Raw genomic sequence first — 18,910 nt, forward strand, 5'->3', positions numbered from 1 at the left:
TTCCATGCAGAACTCTGGTTGCCATGGCAACCGAAAGAAAAAACTTTAAATATCTTCTTTTAAAATACCGTAAGAGCTAGAGCTGAGATATTTGGCTTGAAACATCTTCTAGTGAGTGTCTACCAAGTTTGTTCAAATAAAAGCCCTGGGGTCAAAATTGGCCCCGCCCCAGGGGGGGTCATTTATTTTCCCTATATGCATATAGTAAAAACTTAAAAAATCTTCTTTTAAAGAACCCAAAGAGCTAGAGCTAAGATATTTGGTATGAAACATCTTCTTATGAGTGTCTATGAAGTTTGTTAAAAAAAAGCCCCGGGGTCAAAATTGGCCCCGCCCCAGGGGGTCATTGATTTTCCCTATATGCATATAGTAAAAACTTTAAATATCTTATTTTAAAGAACTCAAAGAGCTAGAGCTAAGATATTTAGCATGAAACATGTTCTAATGGGTGTCTACCAAGTATGTTCAAATAAAAGCCCTGGGGTCAAAATTGGCCCCGCCCCGGGGGGTCATTGATTTTCCTTATATGTGTATAGCAAAAACTTAAAAATCTTCTTTGAAAAAACCATGAGAGCTAGAGCTAAGATATTTGACATGAAACATCTTCTAGTGAGTGTCTATCAAGTTTGTTCAAATAAAAGCCCTGGGATGAAAATTGGCCCCGCCCCAGGGGGTCATTGATTTTCCCTATATGCATATAGTAAAAACTTAAAAATCTTCTTTTAAAGAACCCAAAGAGCTAGAGCTAAGATATTCAGCATGAAACTTCTTCTAATGAGTGTCTACCAAGTTTGTTCAAATAAAAGCCCTGGGGTCAAAATTGGCCCCGCCCCAGGGGGTCATTGATTTTCTCTATATGCATATAGTAAAAACTTAAACATCTTATTTTAAAGAACTCAAAGAGCTAGAGCTAAGATATTTAGCATGAAACAAGTTCTAATGGGTGTCTACCAAGTGTTCAAATAAAAGCCCTGGGGTCAAAATTGGCCCCGCCCCGGGGGGTCATTGATTTTCCTTATCTGTACTGTATGTGTATAGCAAAAACTTAAAAATCTTCTTTGAAAAACCCAAATAGCTAGAGTTAAGATATTAAGCATGAAACATCTTCTAGTAAGTGTCTACAAAGTTTGTTCAAACAAAAGCCCTGGGGTCAAAACTGGCCCCGCCCCAGGGGTGTCATTTATTAACTATATGTGTATAGTAAAAACTTAAAAAATCTTTTTTTAAGAAACCCAATGAGCTAGAGCTTAGCTTGAAACATCTTCTTGTGGGTGTCTACCAAGTTTGTTCAAATAAAAGCCCTTGGGGTAAAATTGGCCCTGCTGGGGGGCAGGGTGGGGCGCTATATACAGGTGAGCGACTTCAGGGCCATCATGGCCCTCTTGTTTACATACAGGTATATTTGGACCATGTCTACAGTTTAAGATTAAACATATATGTAGACAAATGCTATAATAGTTCATTTATATTTTGACCTAGTGACCTTCTGAATTCTGTAAATTCTACTGCGTTATCACAGTTTCATTGATTAGCAACTAAAAATGTAATATTGTTACTGTTTGATGTTGCTAATGTATAATTTACAGTGTGAACTCAACTGTAGGATTTTTTTCACAATTGAAATCTTGTATTTATTTATCATCTGGAGGCCAGTGAATTGAAAGGATTTACTTCAAACTATAATATCATAATAATATGACAACGTTTATAAATTTAATATCCATATTTCCAGAATTATCCCCACTTTAATTTAAAATATTCCTCTTTTATTCTACATTTTCTATATTAGCTTACCAGAACCGAAGGTTAAGGGTTATTTGTATCAAAAGGGGATGCTCAAGCGTCAATAGTCCGTCATCATATGTCAACATACAGTTTCCCTAAAACTGCTGGGCACATTTACTTCAAACTTGGTCTGTAGCATCCTTGTGACAGTCAGACTTCAATTTGCTCATATCATTTCAATTGGCCCCTTTTCGGTGTCATCAGAGCTTAAAATAGAAAAAAAGCTTTAAACATCTTCCTCTACTGCTGAACTAATTGATGGATGATCACAAAACTTTGTCTGTAGCAATCCTACGTAGTCTTTTATCAAATTTGCTGATAATAATTGGCCGCTAAAGAGCTAAAATAAAAAATAAAAACTTTAAACATCTCCTACTGAATGAATTGATGGATGAGCAGTTGGTATCCAGCTAGCTGACCTCTCCTGTCATATAACATGACTGTGTTTCATTCCTAATTATAGAATGATAATTCATTTTTTAGGTAAAGAATATCAACACCAAGTACAAGAAACAAAGCAGCAGCAAGATTCAGGTAATACAATATACTTTGTTCAATACTTTACACGCTTTATTTTTAGCTCACCTGTCATAAAGTGACATGGTAAGCTTTTTGTGATCACTTTTCGTCCCGCGTCCGTCTGTCGTCCGTCCGTAAACTTTTACTTGAAACGACATCTCCTCATAAACTGCTTAGCCAATTTCATCAAAACTTCACAGGCATGTTCCGTAGGTACTCAACTTTAAAAATAGTTCAAAGAATTTAATTCCAAGCAGAACTCTGGTTGCCATGGCAACCGAAAGAAAAAACTTAAAATATCTTCTTTTGGAAAACCGAAAGAGCTAGAGCTAAAATATTTGGCATGAAACATCATCTAGGCGACGTCTACAAAGTTTGTTCAAATAAATACCCTGGGGTCAAAATTGACCCGCCCCGTTAGGTCATAGATTTTCCTTATTTGTATATAGTAAAACCCAAAAAACTTCTTGTTAAAAACACAAATAGCTAGAGCTTAGATATTAAGCATGAAACATCTTCTAGTGGATGTCTACCAAGTTTTTTTGTTTTAAAAAAAGCCCTGGGGTAGAAATTGGCCTCGTGCTAGGGGGGTCATTGATTTTCCTTATTTGTATATAGTAAAAACTTAACAATGTTGTTTTAAAAAAACCAAAATAGCTAGAGCTTAGATTTAAGCATGAAACATGTTCTAGTAGGTGTCTACCTAGTTTGTTCAAATAAAAGCCCTGTGGTTACAATTGGCCCCTCCCAAGGGGGGTAATTGTTTTTTCCTATATGTATATAGTAAAAACTTTAAAAAAATATTCGTATAAAAACCCCAAAGAGCTAGAGCTTAGATATTTATCATGAAACATCTTCTAATGGGTATCTACCGAGTTTGTTTAGATAAAAGCCCCTGGTTTAAAATTGGCTTTGGCCCTGAGGCTTATATACAGGTGAGCGATTTCAAGGCCATCATGGCCCTTTTGTTTATAAATCTTTGTAGATATTATAAAATTATATATATGTATATAAAAATTTTGCGGATACTTTAATAAATTATATCATAGATCGGTCCTTGAAGTACTTCTTCATATGACATAAAATAATAATTGTTTGTATATGCTTATATTTTCGTAAAGGTGTGAAAAGGAATTTTCTTTTTATTAAGCGAATGTACTTGTCTGTTTTTTTTTAACCTAACTCGGTCATGACATACTCGTGAAATGATAAACCAACTAGTACAAACAGAAAAGGACAAAACCGTAAAAAATCAAAAATTACAAATGAAAAAAAAAATGTTTGTGCATGAAATAAATGTTGTTTTTTCAATAGTAGTCTCACTACTCTGTTTGAAAAATAAACAAATTTGAAATAAGATAATGCTTATTGAATTCACTTAATAATTGTGTGTTTTGATGTCCCGATAGAAAACATTTATATGAAAATAAACAATGTTAATTTTTTAGGTCAAGAATATCAAAGGCAAGTACATGCACAAGAAACAAAGCAGCAGGAAGATTCAGGTAATAAAATAATACTTTGTTCAAGCTTTATACATTAAAACTTATTCACTGAATGATAATCCATTAATGTTTAAATGATGCTGCTTTTTTGTCTAAATCTAATAAAACCTGTGCATACTATGACATGTTTAATTCTAGCTTAGTGACATTATTTCATAAACACTGCAATAACTGAACATGCAAATTCGTGTTCTTAACACCTTGAAATGAAATTTAAATGTATTAAAACTATTGTTCAAGAATGATGTTGATGTGAACAGGAGACAACACTATAACATTGTGAGTGTTAGAATGTGGACTTGGAAGCTACTAATGGTTTTCATTACAACACATTCAAAACAGAATTTTGCAAATACACAATACAAAATTATACCTTTTACAACCGCTTATATTTTAAATCAAAGCATTGCATAAAAATAAAATGTCAGACAAAATATTTTGTTGACATTTGAGCAAATACTGTCAATTTATTATTATACTTTGATTTAAAATATCAGCCGTTGTAAAAGGAATGTTTTTGTATTGTGTATCGAAATTGCTAAACTAGTTTGTTGACATTGATTTTCAACGTGTTTAATTAGATAAAATGTGTATCGAGTGTGCAAACGGCGTTGCATTCCTTGTGTTTATTTATAGTATATAGGGGTACATTTCCCGTTATTTTTTAATGATTTGCTTATATTTTTCAAGGCTGAAATTATTGAAACATGTGACACTTGTCGGCATAAAGTGTCGCATCTGATAGTGTTCTTTTGTTAAAATGGAACAAAGGCCTTTTTAAAATCCCTTTACCCCTTATAATACTATAATAAAAAAGTCTCCTTGTACTTTTACTTGTCAATTTTACCACCTGTCCTCTCTTTTGTATTTTTTATGCTTGATATTAATGAAAAAGTTTTCACAGATTTTCTCATAATATTATACTTTAAGCAGACTTTCATCCACTTCATTTGTAGATTCAAAAAAGTCTCCAAAAGATTCTTGTATATTTGATGGTCGATTGATACTTCTTGATAGCAACCAGATAAATGCTTTGGAAGCTTCATTAGATAAAAAGCCGATAGGACAAGGTGGAATTGGTATAGTGTATCGTTGCAGTAAGTATATTTATTTTTTACTTAAGAGCTTTTGCTGCATTCATATTCATTTTTTGATGATCTTGACTTCATATAATCTACATACAAAATTGCTGAATAACTTTACTTGTTTTAAGCTCGATGATTTTTCTTTAAATAAGAAAAAAAAAGATCTCCAAGTAGACCACATTTACATTGACCTTAATCATAATGACCTTGGCATTCAAGTTCAAATGTCTAAATTTTGCTGACTTGCTATAAGCGGCTATAACTCCATTTTTCATATTATGTTATACCCCCTGGCGTCCGACCGTCCGTTTTTCCGTTCGTCCGTCTGTCCGTCCGTTTGTTAGCAATTTGGTTTCCGGAGCATAACTTAAGTTCCATTTGGCTCACAATATTCAAACTTCATAGGATGATTGTCCATATTGGGTGGAAAACCCCTCTTGATTTTTAGGTCACAAGGTCAAATGTCAAGGTCACTATGACCTTAAAACTGAAAACAGTTTCCGGAGCATAATTTAAGTCCCATTTGGCCCACAGTGTTCAAACTTCATAGGTTGATGGTCCATATTGGGTAGAAGACCCCTATTGTTTTTGGGGTCACAAGGTCAAAGGTCAAGGTCACTATGACCTTAAAACTGAAAACTCTTTCCGGAGCATAACTTAAATCCCATTTGCCCCACAGTGTTCAAACTTCATAGAATGATTGTCCATATTGGGTAGAAGACACCTATTGATTTTGGGGTCACAAAGTCAAAGGTCACTATAACATTTAAATTGAAAACAGTTTCCAGAGCACAACTTAAGTTCCATTTGGCCCACAGTGTTCAATCTTCATAGGATGATTGTCCATATTGGGTAGAAGACCCCTATTGATTTGAGGTCACAAGGTCAAAGGTCAAGGTCACTATTATGTTAAAACTGAAAACAGTTTCCGGACCATAACTTAAGTTCCATTTGGCCCACAGTGTTCAATCTTCATAGGATGATTGTCCATATTGAATAGAAGACCCTAATTGATTTTGGGGTCAAAAGGTCAAAGGTCAAGGTCACTATAACGTTGATATTGAAAACAGTTTCTTGAGCATAACTTAAGTTATATTTGGCCCACAATATTCAAACTTTATAGGATGATTGTCTATATTGGGCAGAAGACCCCTCTTGATTTTGGGGTCACAAGGCCAAAGGTCAAGGTCACTATTACTTTGATATTGAAAACAGTTTCTTGAGCATAACTTAAGTTCCATTAGGCCCTCAATATCTAAATTTCATATGATGATTGTCCATATTAGGTCGAAGACCCTTATTGATTTTTGGGTCACAAGGTCAAAGGTCAAGGTCACTATTACCTTAAAACTGAAAACAGTTTCGGGGGCAGAACTGAAGATCCATTTAAACCACAATATTCAAACTTCATAGGAGGATTGTTATTTGAAGGATGTAATACTTTATTTAATTCCAATGTCTTACAAATGCTTTATCTTTACTTAAAAAAGCACTTTCGGGCATATAATGCTCCGCCTAGCGGTGCTCTTGTTAATAGATTGTTTTATACTTGAACATAATAATCTTTAAGGATTGACCTTAAAGCTAACATGACAGACCTTGACCTTCACTCATCATTGTTATTAATTAATGGATTTACTTCATACTTTGACAAAACAACCTTCCGGACAAGACCTTCTATAAGGTTTAATTGACCTTCAATTTGAACTTTAAATAACCTTGACCGTCAAGAAGAGTTATTGAATTTTTATTAGATTGTCATAATATTGTTTAGTCTACTGATATGATTTATATATATATGGACAAAACAAAACTTATTCTACCCAAACTTTTGGAATAAATTAGATGTAACTTTGCTTAAAGAGAAAGACAAGGTTAGAATTAAAACTTGATTTCAGAAAAAGAATACTATAAATAATAAATCTGCAATTTTTCTGCCGCCAAATAATACTATTAAACGGATGATAACAAAATTTAAATCGCTAAATCACCGATTTCTACAAATCAGTAAGCGCGGCCATGTTTGTGTATTGGCCGTATAAAAACAGGTGCGCGTGATGTCATTTCCCCACATCTTTAGATTTATGATAAATCTAATTGAATCGTAGTGAAATATTAATATAATAAAGTATTGACAAGACAATTTAATTTTCACAGGAGGTGTAGAGGAGATTTTTTTATGGTTCAAAATACGTAACAATATCCAAAAAATAATAAAATTAAAGAAAAAAAAAATCAACGTCTACCGGTCGCACCACTTCAGGCCAGTGATGCCCGTTACTCTAAACAGTGCTATGTTCATTAAAGTCTCATTTTAATGTAATTAAACAATATTTCAGAGATTTAATAAATACACATGTTATTATTTAACAAAGTTTCACAATCAAATAATGCAATTAAATAAACAAACGCACCAACGAATAATTGGCTGTTAATTATTGAACAGCGATAATTATCATTATTATAAAAATCCTACTAAAACGTGTTCTTAATAGTACATGTAATTAAATTTTTGCAGTTTGATTCTGACTTTCAAATTAAAAGGTGTGTTGATGTAGACATTTCAAAAATATAAGCAATTCTTTTGAAAAGTAAATTGTTAACATGTCTGTCCACGTATGAAGCTGCGCTTAATATTAACTGCAGGCAAAACATTTTTATTGGCTGCTCAAAAATCTAATTAGCATAATTTATTCAAACAATTTCTTGTTCTTACTACTTATGTCTAATACTGTGCAATGTCCATTTTAATTGTTCCTAAATTGCACCAAATGTTCCTGTCACACTGTGTACTGACGATTTTTATTGCTCCTTGCATGCCTCTGTGCCGACAGACCTTTTGATCATGCACAATGTTGCCCTGATTGGTTAATCACCCTTGTCAAATATTCTAATGACGAAATAGACATCTATTTTTTTACACTTCATCAGTGAACTGAATGACCTTATGGGAAATTTAGTTCCACACCTGTCAAATTATACTGTAAATTACAGCATGTCATAAAATAGCAACACATTTTATTCAGTTACCAATAATCATTTTAAATATTAAGTAGATTCATGATTTTTTGTTATTGGATTAAATTTACGGTAGTAGAAATGCGTATCTGTGTGGGAAAGGAATTGGGTAAGTAGATAAGGTGGAAAAAAAGCTATAGGGAACTGGATAAACCCGAGAATATGCGTAATTACAGGGGAATGGGCAACCTGTTGCTGCTGGTACCAGTTTTGACTGGGTGCCTAAATAACCTAACGGACAGTTTTGTTTTCATACGATATTAGTCTGGCTGCCGATTTTCCTGCGCCATTCTCAATTTTAGCGTCAATGCTGAAAATCGCGTCCTCAGCAGATCTTTGCATATTGGATTTAGTTGATATTTTACGCTGAAAAAAAAAGATACATGACCGGCGATGTACCCTATTCGGACAGCTTGTCTAGCGAAAATTAAGTACAAAATAAAAGGATATATCGTCGATTTGAAGAAGTTTCTCATAGAACCCAAATTAAATTGATGGTTTATCTTTGAAAATTAAGCAGTCATTGCTTATATCATGTGGTGGGATCATCAGCAAGCTTGAAAATCGGACAAATGGTAATTAATGTCGCGGCGTCTTCAATTAATTAATTAAAGCAATTCAGTTCCATATGATGTTTTCATAAATAATATATAATGTACGCAATAAGATTAATAAGTTCTTCATCAAGATATATTTCAGTTGTACCAGCGTGTACACCTATACCGGAAGTGGGTGTAACACGTCACAATCTCGGTCTCGTCTGTCTCACGAGAATGACAGAACGCCAAAATGGCGGCGCTCATTAATTTATTTCTCAAGTAAAAAATAGTGTCTTAAAACATGAATTTCTCACTTATAGGATTGATGTCAACAGAAAAACTGTCATGGTACCTCTTTTTAAATGATGAATATTTATATTAGACAGACATCAATCCATCCATTCCTATTCCTTTAATAAGTTACTCTCGTTGAAACGTTTTTGAAATAACTTGGCACTATCACCAATATTATGAGATGTTGAGCAGAGCGCAATAATTTGGTTGCTACCCCAAAGGTCAAGGTCACAAATAAAGGTCAAGTGTTAATAGGTCTACATTTCGTGTCTGCTCCATAACTTTTAAATCACTGAAAATGTTTTTGAATTAAGGTGGCCACCATGATAAGTCGGGGTTGCAGAGCGCAATAATTGGTTTGCTATCCCCAAGGTCAAGGTCGTATTTAATGGTCAAGTGTTAAAAAGTTTACAGTGTGTCCTAAAAAGTTTACAGTGTGTCCCCTCCATAACATTTAAACATCTGCAATGTTCTTAAGATTACTTGGCAGAAATGATCACATTATGACATCATGTGCAGAGCAGAACAATCATGTTACTACCCTCAAGGTCAGGGTCAAACGCAAAGGTCCAAAGTTTAAACATCTATTTTTCATGTTTGCTCTTTAACTTATTTTCAATTCAAAGGTTTTGAAATTACTTGGCACAAATGATCTCAACAATGACACAATATACAGATCACAATATCCAGGTTGCTAGCTCAAAGTAACATCCAGCAGCCAATTGTATAAACAATTTAACCGCGCGGTTACCACACGGTTACGGTAACCAGCCCGGTAACATCGTGGTAAGTGATTGTATAAAAAATATCAAAACCAATAACCGCGCTTTAACCAAGGTTAAATCTAACCCAGGTACTGAAGCTTGGTAACCGCACGGTAACCAAAAAAAACATGGCGGACATTTTACGTGTAAGCACAGACAACCCCACAATTCCGACGAATTGACAGATAGGTGACTGATTTGACGGACGAGGAGTTACAGAAAAGATATTGATTTCCTGCCGACAGCATTAAAAAACTTGTCAGACTTCAATGACTGTTGCTTTTAGCTCACCTGTCACAAAGTGACAGGGTGAGCTTTTGTGATCACTTTTCGTCCGGCGTCCGTCCGTCGTCCGTCCGTCCGTCGTCCGTCCGTCGTCCGTCCATAAACTTTTACTTTAAATGACATCTCCTCATAAACCACGCTTTATTTTTAGCTCACCTGTCCTAAAGTGACATGGTGAGCTTTTTGTGATCACTTTTCGTCCCGCGTCCGTCTGTCGTCCGTAAACTTTTACTTGAAACGACATATCCTAATAAACCGCTTAGCCAATTTCATCCAAACTTCACAGGAATGTTCCTTTGGTGGTCAGCTTTTAAAATCGTTCAAAGAATTTAATTCCATGCAGAACTCTGGTTGCCATGGCAACCAAAAGAAAAAACTTTAAATATCTTCTTTTAAAAAACCCAAAGAGCTAGAGCTTAGATATTTGGCATGAAACAGCTTCTAGTGAGTGTCTACCAAGATTGTTCAAATAAAAGCCCTGGGATCAAAATTGGCCCCGCCCCAGGGGGTGATTGATTTTCCCTATATGCATATAGTAAAAACTTAAAAAATCTCCTTTTAAAGAACCCAAAGAGCTAGAGCTTAGATATTTGGCATGAAACATCTTCTAGTGAGTGTCTACCAAGATTGTTCAAATAAAAGCCCTGGGGTCAAAATTGGCCCCGCCCCAGGGGGTGATTGATTTTCCCTATATGCATATAGTAAAAACTTAAAAAATCTCCTTTTAAAGAACCCAAAGAGCTAGAGCTTAGATATTTGGCATGAAACATCTTCTAGTGAGTGTCTACCAAGATTGTTCAAATAAAAGCCATGAGGTCAAAATTGGCCCCGCCCCAGGGGGTCATTGATTTTCCCTATATGCATATAGTAAAAACTTAAAAAATCTTTTTTTAAAGAACCCAAAGAGCTAGAGCTAAGATATTTAGTATGAAACATATTCTAATGAGTGTCTACCAAGTTTATTCAAATAAAAGCCATTGGGTCAAAATTGGTCCCGCCCCAGGGGGTCATTGATTATCCCTATATGCATATAGTAAAAATTTAAAAATCTTCTTTTAAAGAACTCATGGAGCTAGAGCTAAAATATTTAGCATGAAACATGTTCTAATTGGTGTCTACCAAGTTTGTTCAAATAAAAGCCCTGGGGTCAAAATTGCCCCGCCAAGGGGGTCATTGATTTTCCCTATATGTATATAGTAAAAGCTTAAAAAATCTTCTTTTAAAGAACCAAAAGAGCTAGAGCTAAGATATTTAGCATGAAACATGTTCTAATAGGTGTCTACCAAGTTTGTTCAAATAAAAGCCCTGGGGTCAAAATTGGCCCCGCCCAAGGGGGTCATTGATTTTCCCTATATGTATATATAGTAAAAACTTTAAAAAATCTTCTTTTAAAGAACTCAAAGAGCTAGAGCTAAGATATTTAGCATGAAACATGTTCTAATGGGTGTCTACCAAGTTTGTGCAAATAAGAGCCCTGGGGTCAAAATTGGCCCTGCCCCGGGGGTCATTGATTTTCCATATATATGTGTATAGCAAAAACTTAAAAAGTATTCTTTGAAAAAATCTAAATAGCTAGAGTTAAGATATTAAGAATGAAACATCTTATAGTGAGTGTCTACAAAGTTTGTTCAAATAAAAACCCTGGGGTCAAAATTGGCGCTGCCACGGGGATCATTGATTTTCCTTATATGTGTATAGGAAAAACTTAAAAAACATCTTTGAAAAAACCCAAATAGCTAGAGTTAAGATATTAAGCATGAAACATGTTCTAGTAAGTGTCTACAAAGTTTGTTCAAATAAAAGCCCTAGGGTCAAAACTGGCCCCGCCCCAGATGTGTCATTGTTTTTAACTATATGTGTATAGTAAAGCTTGAAAAATCTTCTTTAAAAAACACAATGAGCTACAGCTTATATGTTTAGCATGAAACATCTTCTTATGGGTGTCTACCAAGTTTGTTCAAATAAAAGCCCTTGGTTAAAATTGGCCCTGCCGGGGGTAGGGGAGGGCAGATCATTGTTTTTCATTATAAGTTTGTACATCATGAAACGTCTTCTTATAGGTGTCTTCCAAGTTAGTTCAAATAAAAGCCCTGGGGTTTAAACTGGCCCCGCTCCGGGGGCCTACATACAGGTGAGCGACCTTAGGGCCATCATGGCCCTCTTGTTTTGTTTTTTTTTTGTGGAAAGAAAAATACGACGGAACCAAGCGCTGATACCACGAAAATGTTTAATCATTGTGGATTTAAATACACAAAACGCGGTTTTCATCTGCATAGATGACACACATGTAAAAATACAATCGCAAGAACAACCAGACGAAGCAGCTATTGTTAAAAAAAACTTCAACATAACATTTATTTTCAAGCAGCTTGTGATCACAGTGCATTTCAACAACTGCATAAATAAGATCTATACTGTACTGTATACATGTATTTAGAAAGGTCTTACCTGTCAGTGTCTCTGCAAAAGTTTAGTCTATCTACAGTAGATTTCTACATGTATTAAGAGATTAATACACGGCAGGAGAGGGCCGGAAGGTGATAATCGGCCCGCAAAATGAATAATGGACCCGAGGGCTTTAGCCGGAGGGCCATTATTCATTCAGGGCCGATTATCACCTTCTGGCCCTACTCTGACGTGTATTAATGTCTTTAATACACTTGGTAAGTCTAATAGATCTGGTAGCATTTAAAAAAACACACAAAAAAAAACAACAACAACAAATAGGATCTACTTTGAAGTTCTTTCGTTGAAATTCTTGTCTACTGTACTCTTCTACTGTTCTGTACAGAGATGTTTACTGTTTGTGTGTTCAAAGCAGTAGAATCTAGAAGCAAGTTTTATTTTCCTTTTTTTTTGGAATGAATTTGTCGTATTATTTCTTCAAATTTCAATAGTAACAAATATGTGTTTGTACTAAATACGCTTAAGCTCTCACAATAAAAATAAAGCGATTCGTGCTGACAACCTACTTTCACTTTCACAGTTAACTGTTTGATGACGTAAAATATGACGTCATTGTTTCAGTTTGTGCACGTGCACATGTTCTGCGGGCTGATAACTAGTTCTCGGCCCCGGGCCGCAAACTCATAATAGGTCACGTGACACTCATAATCAGTTGAAATCATAGGCAATTTTGTTACTATATATAGTAACAAGTGTATTAAAGATTTATAATATCCCTCGGATTCACTCCTTTATGACACAAAATCACAAATAAATATAATATCACAAAAAATTATCCACGATCTCTTATTTATATTTATACTTAGTCAATGTATAAACTATCTTGTAAACTTGAATGAAGTTTCTACGTCATAGTGTATACGATGACATCAATAATATTGATTACATCACAGCTTTTTGTATGGAAGACAGGTTTTGCCATAATTATTGTTCAACAAGCACACGATCTCTGCAGTTGTAGAGCATACATACATAATATATATACATGAGATAATATGTATAGATAATTATGTTACTTGTTCAGTAGATCTAGATCTATAGCATATTATTTTTAAATTTTATAGACAACATTTAAAAAATGTGGGCCTACAGTAGTAGTCTACGGCTTAATTGGTTTTGTTTTTGAATTTCCCGCGGTAAACATATATCTTTTCACATTTTATGATAAAATAAATTAGAATTAGATCATTCTTGGTCCATATCATCATTATCTAGCAATAAATGCAGCGAAAGAATTTAATTTATAATATCAAAGTCAAGCATAAGACATATAAAAAAAGCACTATTCAACAAGACAAACGATATCTAAAGTTTGTCCGCGAAAATTACATCACGTCGTGGTGCATCATTGGTAATATTACCATGGTTAAATTTTCAGTTTTGCGTGGTTAGGTTTTTTGTGGTTAATTTGTTTATACAAATGGAATATCCGCGCGGTTACCTAACCACAATATATACTGCAGTAATTAACTTACCGTGGTATATTTTAACCATCGTTTATACAATTGGCTGCTGGTCGCTACTTCCGAGGTCAAGGTTATAGGTTCTCCATAATATTTTGGCTTAAATAACTTGGAATAAATAATCACAATCATGAGGCAACATGTATGTGATATGCATGGCACAACATCAAGGCCATGGTTTGTTAAAGTCAAGAAGTACACATTCATTTCCGATATGTTAAGGATTTAGCCGTCCTTCAAACAGCTTGTGTTGTTTTGTTCTGTTTGGTTGTTTGTTTGAAGCAGAAAAACATATAATTCAGGTAAAATTTCAGATTAGTTGCTGAATTGATTTAAGCACGATTTAGAAAATGAGTGTTGTTCAATCATTGCGGTGTTTCTGTTGCTGTCCACAAAACTTTAACCTTGATCATAGCCTTTTAAGTTCTTAGTGTATTTTCTTCATTTTCTTGGGATGACCTTCAAGCAAGCCAGACTAAACCTGCCCTTCGTTCAAAAATGACCTTGACTTTCAAGGTCAAATGTCTAAATTGTGCTTGATGTTTGCTATAAGATGCTTTAACCTTGTTATTTTCTTATTTGGTTTATTTGCAAGCTGCATTAAAATATATTTTTAGGTTAACCAGACAAGCATTATTGAATTTCTGTTAAGTTTTCATAATTTTGTTATTTATTTAAGGATCAGATTTATATTTTGACAAAACAACGCTTGTGACGTAACAAACATGTTGAATAATTTAGATACGACCTTTACCTTTAAATGGCTTTTACTGCCAAATGATTGAATTCTGCTTATTTTTTAAGAACATTTTCATTCATTTATGAATAATTACTCATACTAAGACATAACAAGAAGCGTGACTTGATTGACATAATGAAATAAATAAAAATAAAAACTTTGTTTAAACCGTTTATATGTTGGCTTTTAGAAAAAGTTAAAAAAAAGTCGTTAGTGGCTCTTGTTGATACGTTCTTTCTGTATTTGTACAGACAGTCCGGATATATTTGGCATTCCTGTGGCTGTGAAGAAGATTAATACAAAGGGTGATTTGAAAATTGAAAATCAAGTCAGAAGGGTAATTTCATTATATTTCTTTAGCATAACTAATAATTTACATGTACAGTTTATGTAATCAACTTCATCAACATTTTGAACCGATATCTATACAGTACAGTTAAGTTAATTTAGTAATGCAACAAGTTTCATGCATTACAGTTTCAGCTGTTTAAGCTAAAGTGTTAATGAAAGTTTTCATAACTTACAAAGCATTTTTGTAACAAGTGACTAAAATAATTAAAAATTTTGAAATATATTGTTGACATAACAGGTTTATTAAAGAATGTTAAAACAGATTATCGAAATTCTTTCATTTTAGGAGAAAATTGCGTGTAGACTGATGAATCCATTTATACTCCCTCTCCTAGCTGTTGTTGAGAAGTCAAATGAGTAAGCTGAAACAGTAATGTTTAGAATTTGTTTATTGTTTGACAAGCCTCTGCTCTATCATCGTCTGCCAGTATTGCAATAGGGTTATCTTTATAATATCTGTCCTCACATCTAATATACTGTTCGTCCAGTTTTGTGTCAAGATTTTTACATTTCTTATTTCTGACTTCGGTGCTAAAAAGGATAAAACATGCTCCCCAAACGGAGAGTATTCAGTGGTCATTTTATCCTTAAATCCATCTGTTGGTCCTGGACATAACTCAGAAACTACAAGAAATATCAAGAAAAAACGTTGAAAAAAGCCATGCATAAGAACCTTATCTCTGCCTTACCTTATTTGGAGTGATTAAAGTTAAAGAGGTATCAACATGAAAGTTAGTAGGTAGAAAGACCTGATTAAGTAGACGTGCAGTGCATAAGAACAAGAATTGTTACTTTGCCTTGCCTTAATATGAATTATTGCTCTTTCATTTTTACACTTTTAACTTTGTTCCGGACATAACTCCGAAACAAAGAGCAGTTTCAACAAGAAACGTAAGAGGAAAAAGATGTCATTGAGTGGAAATGAAGTGCAATAAAACAGTACATGTATCTTTACCTTGCCTAATCAAGATATATCAATAAAATGAACAAGATACGAACTCTCTGTGTCTAAACTTAGACTTATTAAGCCGTAGTTAATTGACTGATGTCTCAAAATATTTAGTCGGTAGTATACCTTAGGTAGTCCTCTAATTTAAGGGTCGGACTAGCAGATGACTGTTATAAAAATCAATGTCATTGGTGCTAAAACTTTGCTCTTAAACGTTTTTTTCAAATAATCTTTTTGATGACTTGAATTTGGTATATCAGAGGAGAGAAATACACTCTGTCTACACTTCCCATGTGATATTGACTAAACGTTCAAAGAAGCTTTGTCATCATGTGTCCTAAAGCATTTTGTTGAGATTTTGTGATTCAATCATTTTCTGAAAACACTCATTTTCTACTACAGTTCTGAAGCGATTTTGAATAAACTTTGTAAGAAGCTCTGCAAACGGTTTTATGATTCAAAGAGTTTTGATGGAATTATTGCCGTTTGTTTAAATCAACAACAACAAACACTATTACATTATATAAATTAGTTTCACTTGACATTTACATGTGCATCGCCATCAAGAGCCCTAGCGCATATTGTCAATGTTTAGCAAACCGTTTTGGCAGAATGATGACCCTTTGATTTTAACTCATCTTAGCACAATGAGCTATTTGTGAGCTATTGTCAACCCCCCTACTATCCGTAAATATATATATAGTTTAAACTTAAAAATATTCTTCTCTGAAATTAAAATGGCTTGAGCTAAGATATTTTACATGAAATATTTTCTAGTGGACCTTTATTTAAGCTATTCAAAGTAAGCCTCAAATGTCAGAACAATAGGGTAAAGTACGAATTTATAATCTAAGTGCCATACGTGTTTTACGTTCGAGACTGCGTTGGTCAATGTTTTTTTATCCTTATCAATATTTTCATGATAATTGAAGCTATATATAATTTTTTGATGTTGCTCATTTTCTTTTATTATGATCAACTTAATTTTGTAAAGTCTATACTCTTTTTAAATAACATGGTTTAACCCATTACGCGAAATACACGCCTTTTAACGCCTTTTTCACTTCCCCCTTGTTTTGTTGTCTCAAATGGTGAAAAATACCTTATTTAGGCCCCCAACACTTATTTTTGTTTGAGAAATGTTGTTAAAAAAGTGACCATTTTTTTGGCGCAGCCCCCAAACCAAAAGTTACTTCAGGGGGTTGCCAGAAGGGGGAAGTGCCCCCTTCTGTTTTTGGGGTTTGAAGGGGCGGCAGTCTTCCTCATCGCCAAGAAAATTTTGGACTTGGAGAGGCTAAAAATGACCCAAGATCGATCATAAGGTAACGTGTAACCAACGCTGAAAAGCATTTGACTCTATCTCAATCCATTGAGAAGTTGCAGCACTTTGAAATCTATTTTGATTGAAAAAATCAACTCAAAATAGTGATTTTGCGCAATTTTAAGATGTCCCCTCGTTGCCATGGTGAAAGAAAATTTAAGCCTGAGCATGTTGTTGCAAAGGCAATGATCCAGTCAACATTTGTGCCAAGTTTGATTAGTATTGAAGCAGTTTTTATAGTTTTATAGCAATTTGGACTTGTAACGGAAGACTTATTTTAATGAAAACTGCCATTTTTCACAAAATGCTCATGAAGTAATGGGTGAATGAAAAAAATCAAAAAATCTACAAAACAACAATTTTTCTTCAAATTTATATGATAGGCCATGTTTAAACATGGAAAAACGCGATTTTGGGTAATTTCAAGTATTTTCATCATTTTCTGTTAATGAAAAAAAATCAAAAAATCTACAAAACAATTTCTCTTCAAATTTATATGATAGGCTATGTTTAAACATGTAAAAACGCGATTTTGGGTACTTTCGAGTATTTTCATCATTTTCTGTTAACCCATTACGCGATATACACGCCTTTTAACGCCTTTTTCACACCCTTGTTTTGTTGTCTCAAATGGTGAAATAATGTCTTATTTTGGCCCCCAACACTTGTTTTTGTTTGAGAAATGTTGTTAAAAAAGTGACCACTTTTTCGGCGCGGCCCCCAAACCAAAAGATACATCAGGGGCTTGCCAGAAGGGGAATGTGCCCCCTTCTGTTTTGGGGGTTTAAAGTGGGGCGGCAGTCCCTCTCATCGCCAAGAAAATTTTGGACTTGTGAGAGGCTAAAATGACCCCAGATCGATCATATGGTAACATGTAACCAACGCTGAAAAATATTTGACTCTATCTTAATCCGTTGAGAAGTTGCAGCACTTTGAAATCAATTTTGATGAAAAAATCAATTCAAAATAGTGATTTTTGGCTATTTTGAGATGTCCCCTCGTTGCCATGGTAACAAAAAAATTAAGCATGAGCATGTTGTTGCAAAGGCAATGGTCCAGTTAACATTTGTGCCAAGTTTGATTAGTAATGAAGCAGTTTTTATAGATTTATATCAATTTGAACTTGTAACGGGAGACTTTATAATGAAAACAGACATTTTTCAAAAAATGCTCATGAAGTAATAGGTCCAGAATTCATGTTTAAAATTAATTCGGATTAAAATCAATAAATGTCATTTCAATGCCGTAAAACACACTATAAATCGATTAATTTACAATAAACTGAAAAAAAAAAAGAAAGAGTGGGCCTAAAACAATGTCATCAGTAAGGATCGAACCACAGGCCTCTCAATTATCTGGCATTCACTTAACCGAATGTGCTATTGTGAATTAACGAAAACCTTCACATTAAGCTTGTGTGACTTTCAAACATGACTAATACACTCCACATTAGTTGTCGTAAACTACACGGACCAAACCGAAGTGGGATCGAATATTGAACTAAGAGCTATAATGTAATTGACAGGTCAATAAAATCAGACTATACCAAAGTTTCTTAAAATAGTGCCGAGGTGTCAAAATTTGCCCTGCCGCCTGGTCATAGATTTTCCTATGTACATAAAGTTAACGTTGACCAAGTGACCTACTTTCTTGTCATTTATGTACAGCTATGAAATTTTGATCATGTGCATAGTTTAAGATGTAAAATTGAACTATGACATAATTTGACCTAGATTTTGTGTTTATATGCACAGTTTCAGGCGTGTAATGAAAGTCTGATATTAGATAACCTAAATATAGACCTAGTGCCAAACTTAGTTTTAAATT

General features: G+C 34.2%; 1 protein-coding gene across 3 annotated transcripts in view; it reads left to right on the forward strand.

The window, feature by feature from the left end:
- LOC132749356 (uncharacterized) overlaps window positions 1-18,910 on the forward strand; it is a 53,604-nt gene that overhangs the window by 14,232 nt on the left and 20,462 nt on the right. For 2 of the 3 annotated variants that reach the window (XM_060739084.1, XM_060739085.1), the window contains exons 6-10: window positions 2,269-2,319; window positions 3,753-3,809; window positions 4,766-4,906; window positions 14,714-14,799; window positions 15,100-15,170. In XM_060739084.1, coding sequence (XP_060595067.1) covers window positions 2,269-2,319; window positions 3,753-3,809; window positions 4,766-4,906; window positions 14,714-14,799; window positions 15,100-15,170 — 406 coding nt within the window. The remainder of the gene's footprint in view (window positions 1-2,268; window positions 2,320-3,752; window positions 3,810-4,765; window positions 4,907-14,713; window positions 14,800-15,099; window positions 15,171-18,910) is intronic. The other variant, XM_060739087.1, reaches the window with a different exon arrangement.

This window comes from Ruditapes philippinarum, unplaced genomic scaffold, assembly GCF_026571515.1.
Source record: "Ruditapes philippinarum isolate M1 unplaced genomic scaffold, ASM2657151v2 ctg526_1_1_1_1, whole genome shotgun sequence".
NCBI classification, from domain to species: Eukaryota; Metazoa; Mollusca; class Bivalvia; order Venerida; family Veneridae; genus Ruditapes; species Ruditapes philippinarum.